The sequence below is a fragment of the Dasypus novemcinctus genome, chromosome 30 (assembly GCF_030445035.2).
Source record: "Dasypus novemcinctus isolate mDasNov1 chromosome 30, mDasNov1.1.hap2, whole genome shotgun sequence".
In the NCBI taxonomy this organism is placed as follows: Eukaryota; Metazoa; Chordata; class Mammalia; order Cingulata; family Dasypodidae; genus Dasypus; species Dasypus novemcinctus.
The window spans coordinates 37158040-37170225 of record NC_080702.1 but is presented as its reverse complement, the minus strand read 5'-3'; the positions used below and the strand labels follow the sequence as shown (position 1 = coordinate 37170225).

Sequence of the window (12186 nt, the reverse complement as noted above, 5' to 3'; positions counted from 1 at the left end):
ACATGCAAAGAAAATATCAGTGGAATTTTAACGTGGATTCCATTAAAGAGATGAAATAATTGAGAAAGAGTTAACATTTTTCTTAAGTTCATGTTCTTATTGCAATAATAGAAAAAATATTTTAGATATTTAAATACCATTTCAGTAAATATTCTTGCAGTGTTTATGAATATCATGGTCATCTCTGGCTAAGAGTTGTTTAGGTTCAATATCAATAGGGTAAAGATTACTCCCTCCAATATGTCTGTGATATTTCAATTATGCTAGAAATTCTATTGATTATTTTTGGTATTGTCATTTATTTTAGCTTTCTGGGTTTTTTTAATCACTTTACCAATTTTTCTCAAATCCATTTTCTTTCACCAAATAATTTATAAATAAAACATATTCCATATAATTCCTAATAGCCATTTATTTTTAAATTATTTTACCTTAGTTTAAAATTCCCGAAAATTTCAAGAATAATGGCAAATGTGACACTAATCTTTCATTTTATGATTTTAAATGGAATAACCCTAGATTTTTAAATTTAATTTTCTGTGCACAATGATTTAGGAGATGTTAATTTATGACACATTAACTTTAATATATTTAGTTCTTATTTATATTAGACAAGTTGTTTTAACATTGTGAAAAAGTGTTTGATGACATTAACTATTTAGAAGAACATAAGGTTAGACTGTATCTCTCTACTCTCAAATAAATTTCAAACAAATTTTAAAAATGAATAAATAAAATAAAATAAAATAAAAACCAAATATAAATAAGAGAAAATACTAGCTGTTAGAAGAAAATACAGATGAACATATAGATACTTAAATTTCTGCATAGTTTCAATCTTAAAAAAATAGTATTTTCTGAATTTAAAGTCTTTGGCAGAAATAGGAGAGGATAAGATGAAAAATTGGAAGAGCATGTTGAAAAACCCAAAACAAAATATCATGCAGAAAAAGTAAAATGAAAAACCCATTCACTCAAATCTCCTAATTATGAGGAGCAGAAAGATTACTAATTTTGTGAGCAAAAACAGTATTGGATATTAACAATTCATTTTGGAGATGTACATGAGGTTATAACTGGAGAAAATTTCATCATACTATTTTCCCATGAAAATGAAATTAAAAGAAGATGTCATCTTCACTGAAGGATTTAAAAATTCTTTTTTAAGAAAATATTAATGCAAAATTCTACTGGATGGTGAATACTAACAGTCATATACTGCTACATATAAATAATTGATCTTCTGATCTGGGATGGAGAATTTAAATTGGCCTACATTTCTTTTATCAGGATACCCACCCATATTTGCCAATACCCAAGGTAAAAAAAAAGTGCAACAGACTACTCTAAATTGTTAAAAATGTTCACCTCTAAGCTGTAATGTTAACCTTGATTATTAGCGTCATTTTCTTTGAATATGTTTCTCAAAAGCAGAACACTTATGCATTCTAGTCTTAAGAAATGAAAACTTTAAATGTTTGACAATGTTATTGAAAAAAGTTCCAGAAAACAAACCTAGAATAGGGAGAGCTGAAGCCTAATAGTTAAATGACCTAATCAAACTATACTTCTTGGCCATATCTGAGGCACAATGACAGCAAAGCTGCACTCAGCTTCCAGGAACTGAACTTGATCCGGACTGACCCCTACGCCAGCTGCTCAGTAAATGGAAAATGATAGGTATGTCACTGTAAGAGCTAATTATATATTCTGATACTGGTAACATAAAGACAGCTCCCATGTAAACAGAGGAGTGGAGAACAAAGGAAGCTTAAAGGAAAATTAGAGAAAGAACAAGCAGGGAAAGGTGGAAAAGAGCATGGACTATCTCTAAATGCACAAACTCCCCATGGCTCCACATGCCTTCTTCTTTGCAAATGGCCCTGAATCCCCCACTATGACACAGGATCAAGGACCCATACATAGCCAGTAGGATATTCTTGGCAAGGTGAGTGGATCTTCAGCCCAGGTGAACCTGATTGTGCATGATGGGGGTGGCTTTTGTCCCCCTTCAAGACTTTGGTATTTGGTAGCAGTGATTCCCCTGTAATGAGCCGCTCAGAACACAGGGGAAATGCATGGTGCCCATAGGGTTCTGGTGTCAACTATGGAAAGGTGCAGAACCTTGCTCTTCTCTCACTGAGCAGCAGTTAGGGGTAGTGTAAGACACCTCTCAGGCCTGCGAATTGCTTACAGGATCACAATGAGTCCTAGTATGAACCTCCCTCCCTGTGGCAGGATGGTACTTTCATAGTTGAATGCCCCCAGAACTGGGGTGGCTCAGATGACCACAATGGCTACGTGGGGTTTATATCTGAAACCAGTCGATGTTGAGTACTAGCCCCCTGTCTGCAGAGTTGCAGGAAGTATTAGGACCTATAGAGTGTTGAGTTGACCCCTCAGCTAGAGGGCTTCCTTGTCCCCAGGCTTTAAAGTGTAGCCCACACAAGGATGGAATGGATGCTATACCTGCTTATGCCTGGTATACAAATGGGTCCACCAAAGGCATAGTGATATCTTGGGCCACTGTAGGTATCTGAGTGTATAAAGAAGATATCTGATTTGAAAGCAGATTTTGTCAAAGCAGCCAATGAGCTGAACTGAGAGCCGTATGGCTAGTTATAATGCATGAACCAAGACCCATTACTGTGTATATAGATATTTGGGCCATGTACAAAGGATTAACTTTATGGCTGCCCCAGTCAGATTGGCAAGAATGGATGGTTGGTAAAAGATCTTTCTGGTGACAAAATTTGTGGTAGGACTTGTGATACAAAGGACAAGAATGTAGCATAACGGTTAATCATGTTGCAGGGCATAAGCCTCTCATAAGTCCACAAAATGACTCTGCAGAATCTACAACAAGTAAGAACTTTTTTACCATCCAAAAGATGGATGAATCACCTGGTTTGCATAGACACATGGGTCATGTGGGTGCTCGAACCTTCCTGCAGATAGCCAGGTGATATATCATCCCATTAAAAACTGCAGATGAAATGAACACATTAACAGCATGGGAGCTATATGCTAAATAATACCCATGCAGAAATTGGGTTCCCCTGAAAGAAGGAGTTGTAAAGCAAGGAGACAGACCTCCTACAGTTATGGAAGCTAGATTATAGTGGAGCTCTTCCCTCTGATAAAGTATATAATTTTCTCTTCACAACTGTGGATACTAATACAGGTTTAGTTTTTGAACTTCCATTCCATATAACCACCCAAAAAAAGTATCATTGTGGCATTGAATATTTTAAGTGCCCAGTATGGGCATTCTTTTGAAGTGCAGAGTGACAGAGGAACCAATTTCACAGGTTCCAAAGTGCAAACCTGGGCAAAAATGATGGCATTGTTTGGCATTTGCATGTCCCATATTGAGTGAAGGCTGCAGGCGTAATTGAACAGTATAATGGTTTATTAAAAGACAAATTTTCATGATGTCTCCAAAGGAGCTGACCTTGCAATTGTGGGCTACCCACCAGTTGTGTGCAGTAGACCTTATAAATAAGCAGCTATGTTGAATGGGCCAGTAGCCTTTAGAATTGGTTGTACAGGGATGTGCTTTACCCTTGCATGTAATAATGAACACATCAGAATCTCTTGCATTTCCTAAAGTTTTAGATGGAAATTTGGTATTGCGCAGCTCTACTGCCTTGGGGTCTGGAGAATCAGTGGTGTGGTGTGGATATGGCCTTGGACTGTTGTAGATGAGGACCACACTTGGAAAGTCATCCTGTTAACATATGGAGATGATATGAAGAGGGGATTGATGATGACATCATGGGTTTCTAAATGACCATCTGAGGTATGAGTGGCACTGCCTGAAAACTCAGGGGGAACCCTTCTGAGGGGAACTTTTGACTTGAAAATGTGGCCCATACTATTGCTCCCAGTGGAGCTCTCCCCTTTGTGATCAGGTTTAGTTTGGGGAGACAAGGTATGGAAATCCAGACCAGAGCAGCCACCAGACCGTGCCACGATTCTGTTCCAGGTTGACAGCAGTCAATTCCGTACTGTTGTAGACTCATATCTATGCCATGTTCACAACATAACCCAGCACTGAGCATTCACTGACCTGTCAAGAGAGGGAGCAGGCCTTGCATGGACAATTGCCATTGTGACTGAGGATACCTAGACATGTCTTCCGACAACTGACCAATCCACAACAGAGTGGGATACAATATGAAGGCAAGCAGAGCACAACTCAGAGATATGGACAATACCCACTGCCCGGTGGGTCAAGTTATCTATACTGCGGGGGGGAGGGTTACAGCTGAATATGTAACCTTAAGGGAGATAGTAACCCAGTGCTTGGATCAACATGCCGATAATTCCCAGAGAATAGCGGGATGGACCGCTGGTTTCTTTGCCATCTTACTGTAATCAATAAACTGTGTATTTGTGGGAACATCTGGTATCCATTTGGAAATGGGCTGTGTTAATTGGCCTTGGTTTTGTAATTTCCTTAATTATGTTTTGTTGTGTATTATATTGTTGTAGTGGCCTTTGGGTCAGGGTGGCAGCCTTGTGGTTATGAGTTCCTAAGATGCCAGACACTTCAGGTATACCACTGTAATAGACAATCATATGTTCTCCTAGTAGTGACATAAAAACAGTTTCCACGTAGACAGAAGAGTGGAAAGAACAAAGATAGCTTAAAGGAGCAGGAGCAGAAGAGAGAGCAGATGAAGTAAATGAGCATGGAATAAACTCAATGTGCATAAACTGCCCACAGCTCTGCCTGCCTTCTTTTTTGCAAATGGTACTCACTCTAACAGGTGGTCTCAGACCCAACAGTTGGTATACAAACAAGTACATCAATATGATTGCAGTGATGGCACAAATTTTCTACATTTTTGGGAGTGAATCATGTCCCCCACAAAGGATAAGTTAATCTCCTAAACTCCTGTACTCTGTACATGAAATCACTTTCAAATAGGCCCCTTGAAGTTGTTATAATTATTTTATGTAGGGTCTCATTTAAGAATATGGTCTAAACAGACTCTACATACATGAGGCCAAATTAAGTCATGGTGGACTTTAAATCATAATTTTGGTTTCTTCGTAAGCAAAGGAAAAAACACAGAGTCAATTGAATTCAGAAGTAAGAAGAAACCAGAGACGAGGCAGATGGTCATGTGAAAGAGGCAGCGATGCACACAAGGCAGCCCTATGGATTGTTGCTACAGGGTCTGGGAGGAAACCGTTCCTGCAGAGACCTTGATTTTGGACTTATAGATTTGAAGTTGAGGAGGAAAAATTCTTACTGTTTTTGACAACAAGCCTGAGGTTTCTATCATGGTCACTTGGCAAAATAAAATACCACATTTGTCAGACTCCTTCTCATTTCAGTGTGACTCTGTGGAGCTCTTCAACTAACTTTGTTTCTGGGAAGTACTTAAAGCACTCTGCTTCCTTTGGTCAAGAGTATATGCTGAAAGGGAAGTGGCTCCAGAGGCCTTGGCATGATTCTGCTTCTTTATTTGGAACACTGACTCTGTCACATGAATAATTCTTCAGCTGCCTTGCTAGAGGAAGAAAGAGCATGTACATCAAAAGTGAGAGACTCAGTTGAGACCAATTGGACTTCCATAGGGCCAGGTAAGAACCCAGTATGAAAGAGAACCCAGACAAGGCCATCAGAGCCACCCCGGGTGGCATAAAACTGATGACATACTCAGGAGGTTCCTGCAACTATCACTTGGCAGCCATACACTGTAAAAGCATTATCTTAAACCATCTACTCATGCGATGGCTTGTTGTATATCAAGAGCTGATTGATACAATAATAAATGAAAACAAAACTGGGTCATTCAGAATGATCACTGATCCTCGTTTTCAGCATTCCTGCAGCTATTTAAATACAGCATTATCATATTTTGGGTCTCCCCCTAATGATATAACCCACTATGACCAAATGAGCACTCACACACTCCCTAGAAGCCTGCCATGTATCAGATGCCCCTACTTAAGCATATTAAACAGGTAACCTTCATTATTATATTTTCTAAAGAGATTTCTCAATATTATAGTTTAAACCACATACTTGACAATCTCTTATGTCCAAATGTTCCCCCCACCCTTCCCCAATTTCTTGGGCCCTCTGAACTATCCTCCCGTCCCTAGCCCCGCTCAAGCTCAGAAAATTCCACAAAATGTATTCCTATGCCCCACTTTATCCCTTTCCTGTACAAATACTTAACTCTAGTTTATCATAGATTTCACCCATGTAGGTGTCAGCTTGCAACCTTCCTCCTGCCCAACTTCATTTAAGCTTATCATCCAGTCCCTAGCTCTCTGAGACAGCTTATATTACTTACTTAATATCAGAGAGGTCATATAGTATTTAACCTTCAATGCTTGGCTTGCTTAACTCAACCTAAGGTCCTCAAGATTCATCCAAGTTATCACACATATGTTCATACTGTATTTGTTCTTATAGCTGAATATTATTCCATTGTATGTCTATACCACATTTTATTTATCCACTCATCTGCTGATGGGCATTTTGGTTGATTCCAACTTTTGGCAATAGTGAATAGTGCTGCTATGAACATTGGTGGGCATATTTCAGTTTGTGTCCTTGTTTTCAGTTCTACTGGGTATATACCCAGCAGTCAAATTGCGGGGTCATATGGCAAATCTATAGTTTGTTTTTTGAGAAACTGCCAAATTGTCCTCCACTATGGCTGGATCCTTCTGCATATCTACCTGCAGTGGATGAATGTTCCCATTCCTCCACATCCTCTCCAGCACTTGAATTCTCCTGATTTTTTGATAGCTGCCAGTCTCATGGGAATAAGATGGTATCTCATTGTAGTTTTGATTTGTATTTCCCTAATAGCTGGTGATTTTGAGCATTTTTTCATGTTCTTTTTAGTCATTTTTTTTCTTCTTTGGAGAAGCATCTGTTCAAATCTTTCTCCCATTTTTTAAAATGGGTTGTTTGTCTTTTTATTTATGAGATATAGGAATTCTATTTTATTATATTTTTTTGTCTTTATTTATTTTTTAATATTAAATTCACAAAATATGAGGTCCCCATATGTCCCCCACTCCCCACGACAGCAATCCCCTCCATCATCAGGAGACACTAATCTCACCTGGTGAACACATCTCTGAGCATCACCACACCTCATGGTCAATGGTCCACATCATAGCCCACACTCTCCCACATTCCACCCAGTGGGCCATGGGAGGACACACAATGTCTGGCAACTGTCCCTGCAGCACCACCAAGGACAACTCCAAGTTCCAAAAATGCCCCCATATCTCATCTCCTCCTCCCACTCCATACCCCCAAAAAGAGCTGGGAGGTTATCAGAGGGGTTGCCCTTATGCACACCTGAACAGAGTCCCAGAGACAGATAAAGTGGTTATAACCCCATGTGTTGGTTCTCCTGAGGGCTGCAGAGACACACAAGTCCTATGGTCATGGCAGACAGAATTCAGTGCCATTTCAGTTGGCCCTACTTTGGTGTTTTTGTTTCTGTGTGATGGAGCTGGACTTAGATGTGATCTTTGTCCACAAGTCTCTTCTTTTACTTTTACAGGAGCTGTAGTTAGTGTTGGGATTTAATGTATACTGAGTCTCTGGACTGACCATTTGATAGCCAGGCCCTGAGCCTCAACCGATTGCAACTCCTATACTCTCGTTTATTGGACTTACCCCACTCAGCTAACATGGAGGTGAAGAAGGTCAACAACCACACCAGGGAGCCAAGAGTGCCTACAACTGAAAGCAGGAGAATTGCATCCAGCATCCATGTGGAACCTAAGCCCCCTCTTGATGTAGATGTGGAGTGGACACAACCATTCTAAAGTCCACAGGATGGAGAAATAGAGTATGGATTAAAGTGGACTTACTGATATTCTATTCATGAACTATTGTGATTAGTAATCGAAGAAAATGTGGCATTGGTGTGGGGAGAGAGGAATTCTTTATATATGCAGGATATAAATCTCCTATCAGGTATATGGTTACCAAATATATTCTCCCATTGTGTAGGTTCTCTTTTCACTTTCATGACACACTCCTTTGAGGTGTAAATAGCTTTAATTTTGAGGAAGGCCAATTTATCTATGTGTTCATTAGCTGCTCGTGCTTTTGGTGTGAATTTCTATAAGCCATTTCCTATTAACAGTTCCTGTAATAGGATCCTATTACAGATGCTTCCCTATATTGCCTCTCAAGGTCTTTATGGTCTTGGCTCTTATATTTAGGTCTTAGATCCATCTTGAGTTTATTTTTGTATAAGGTGTGAGTTGATAATCGTCTTTCATTCTTTTACATATGGATATCCAGTTCTTCAGGCACCATTTGTTGAAGAGGCCATTCTCTCCCAGTTGAGTGGGTTTGGTGGCATTGTTGACTGTCAGATGACTGTGTATATGAGGGTCTATATCAGAACTCTCAGTTTGGTTCCATTGGACAGGAAGTCTATCCTTGTGCCAATACCATGGTGCTTTCACTACTGTGGCTTTGTAGTATGTTTGAAGTCAGGTAGTGTGATTCCTTCAAATTCATTTTTCTTTATAAATATGTTTTTGTTATTCAGGGCCTCTCCCCTTTCCAAATAAATTTCCTGGTTAGTTTTTCTAGTTCATTAAAGAATGCCATGCTGATTTTTTTTTTTGGAATTGCATACTACAGTGTAAACCATGATCCATGTGGAACAGCAGTGCTCCAAAATGTATTCACTAAATGAAATGAATGTCCCACAATGATGAAGAGGTTATTGATGTGGGAAGAGTGGGGTGATGGGGATGGGGGGTATATGGGGGCCTCTTATATTTTTTAATGTAACATTTAAAAAATAAAGAGAGAAAAATAAATAAATACAGCATTCATGATAATCTTGGAATTCAAGTTAATGGCAGATAACTATATTAAAAGGAAACTACATTAATGTTAGCCATCTGGTAACCAGCAGTATGTTCAAGGACATGGGTGTTTGTGGAGTAAAAAAACATGGCTTTGAATGAGAACCCTCCATTCCAAGAGGGATTATTAGGCAGATTTTTAAACTCTTTTTTATATTCATATACGAACAAATATATATAAGAAAGCACTGAACAAAAAAGAGGTAAAAATAACGATGTTAATGGAAATCACTAGATTGACAAATGCCTGCTCTTTAAAATTAATGATGTAATTTTGAACAAGGGCAGATATTGTTTTCAGAGGGAGCAAAGAGTTATATTCATCAGCCGCCCTGGAAGTATTTAAGCAAACAGAAAGGTGATATAATAAAATAATATAGAAACTGCAACACATTCCTCTACACCAGTAACTAAACTTCAACATGGACATGAAGCTAGCAATGTCAAGGAGAAATTTCTCGTCATCAAAAATTTAAAGTTGATCTCATAATACACTGTTTGATTGAAATTTTTACTTCATCGTATTTGAGGTCATCTGAACTCTTGGCAGGTTTACATCTATGATCTATCTACAGAAAGCAGATTTCTAGTTCTACGGGTTTGAAAGTTGCTAAAACAGCTTTTCAGCCACCACAGAACAAATGACACTTTGCAGACTTTCCTCCAAAGCATTTTCTCAGAGCCCCCTTTATGTCTTTATTCCTCAGACTGTAGATGAAAGGGTTCAGCATAGGAGTGACCACGGTGTACATCACTGAGGCTGATGCCCCTGAATGTGTGTTGTGTGAAGCAGCAGAACTTAGGTACACCCCTATGCTGGTACAATAAAATAGGGAAACCACTGAGAGGTGAGATGCACAGGTGGAAAATGCTTTATGCTTCCCCTGAGCTGATGAGATGGCAAGTATGGAGGAAACAATCTTAGAGTAAGAGAAAAGGAGCCAACCAAGGGGACCTCCAGCCAGCACTCCAGCTATTAGATACATTGCTAAGTAGTTGAAAAAAGTGTCAGAACAGGCAAGTTGGACCATCTGACGAAGTTCACAGAAAAAGTGGGGGATTTCTACATGTGTGCAAAAAGACAGCCGTAACACCATTAACCCCTGTAAACAGGATTGAATAAAAGTCATGACCCAGGACCCAAAAACCATCAGGACACAGATCTGGGGGTTCATGATGACTGTGTAGTGAAGGGGATGGCAGATGGCCACAAAGCGGTCATAGGCCATCACGGCCAGGAGGAAGTCATCCAACCCTGCAAAGATCATGAAAAAGTACATCTGGGTGATGCAGCCTGTGTAGGTTATGGCTCTGCTCTGTGCCTGGATGTTCACCAGCATTTTTGGGACAGTGGTGGAGGATAAACAGATGTCACAAAGGGACAGGTTGGAGAGGAAGAAATACATGGGTGTGTGGAGGTTAGAATCAGTGATGATGACCAGGATTATGAGCAGGTTCCCAAAGATGGTGACCAGGTAAATGGACAGGAACAGCCAAAAGAAGAGGGGCTGCACTTCTGGATCCTCTGAAAATCCCAGGAGAAGAAATTCTGAAATTTGTGTTTCATTTCCAGTTCCCATGTGGTTGATGAGACTAAGAAGAAATAGAAAAGAACTTGGGTAGTTTTCATAGAACAGATAGTACTAGCCAAACAGAAATATTACATCATCTATTTCAATGAAAAATATAATATCTATATAATTTATATGGATCTTATCCCTTTAGTGTATTTCTAGTGTCTCTTCTGATTAGGAATTCCTTCCCCCATACTCGTCTCTTTATCAAGGATTCACGTACACTACAGATTTCATGAGAAATTCATTCATTTGTGAAATATATATTGAATTGCAACTAAGGGGCATGTAGAGTTGTGGCAATGAGTCCACAATGCTGTAATTGAAAAGTCCCAAACTTCTGTTCTTAGAGAGAGAATATATGCAATTCAAACATAATCATCTTACAAATAAGAAGATTACCCATGCTTTAAGGAAAAGAAAGCAGGCACAAAAAAAAAAGTGAAATGATGGGGTTATTTTTCACTTGGTGCTCAGAAAAGTCCCATGTATGATATGAAATTTAAAGCAGCACCTCAAGGGGGAGAAGGCAGAAGCCATGAGGACATTAGGGGAAATTTGTAGCCAGTGAAGAGAACTTCCTGTGAAAAGACCTTAAAAGACACTTGTTTCAGATGTTCAGAGTGAAATAGGAGGTCTGTGTGGCAGGGACATGATTAAGAGGATAGAAAAGAGAGATGAATTCAGAGGATGTTTAAGAACAAGTCAGCCTTTTTGCTGCTGAATCTTTAAATTCAGGGAGTCCTTTATCCATATAGTGAACTGCTCACACTTCATTAATTTGGTTGCAGTGCTCTCCCACCAAATGCGATGGAACTAGTCCTATCTGGTTTTGTGGAATATCCCTCAGACTCTGTATTATATACGAGCTCAGATACCCCTGCTCTGAGGAATGGTCTCACCCCATCAAATACACACATCACACAGACACGCATGATGCACACCTTAGCATCATTGGGCTGAGTTAACATCATGCTTTTCTTACACTCAGCCACATTGATCACCCAGGAGTAAATACAATCCATGCTTACAACACCAGTTTTTCTATCCCCCAAATTTTTAGAAATGATGCGCTGAAATTCCAGCTGACAAACCTCCTGTGCACATTAAATATGGTGCTAGCTTTTGTTATGATCACTTTGTTCCCTTTATTTAAAGAAACAGAAAAATGTGCAGAGTAAAAAGAGAGGAAGGAATTAAATGACCGTCAGGTAAAGGGAAAGATATTATCTTCACATGAGAAATTGAAGCATCACATGAGAAATTGGTGTTGCTGTCATTCCAAGTCTCATTATATCTTCTTGAAGCCCAGAAAAACTAAAAAATGAACAAAAAGAAATTCATCCAAAAGAAAAAGGCAGAGGTGTATTTTTTTTTTTTAGAATGTAAGCTCCTCAAGAGCAGGGACAATATTTTCTGTATGTTCTATTGTGCCTAGTACACTGTAAATGCTCAATAAATATTGATGATGGGAGGCAGTGAGTCTTAATGATAAGAGTGAGCAACTGAAATCCCAAAAACTGTTTTGTTGATGTTCTATTATGACCTCAGATAAATTGGGAAATATTGGCACTTTTGGAAATTTTTCCCAAGTATTACATTCAAATAAAAGTGCAATGAAGGCCTTGGGGTCTTTTTTTCAAAGAAAAAAAAACAAAAAAAAACAAAAAAAAAAAAGAAAGAAAAAGGCAGTGATATCGTTTTACAATGACAAGACAATTAATAGAATGAT

At 38.9% G+C, this 12186-nt stretch overlaps 1 protein-coding gene across 1 annotated transcript; it reads right to left on the bottom strand.

The window, feature by feature from the left end:
* Positions 1-9503: 9503 nt before the first annotated feature.
* LOC139437892 (olfactory receptor 7A17-like) lies at positions 9504-10460 on the bottom strand. The gene has a single exon (XM_071212788.1). It carries the CDS (start codon positions 10458-10460, stop codon positions 9504-9506), a length of 957 nt encoding a protein of 318 aa, XP_071068889.1.
* Between the last annotated feature and the right edge of the window lie 1726 nt (positions 10461-12186).

Coding starts and splice junctions, on each gene's coding strand:
- LOC139437892 (XM_071212788.1), bottom strand. CDS start 10,460: ATGGGAACTGGAAATGAAACACAAATTTCAGAATTTCTTCTCCTGGGA.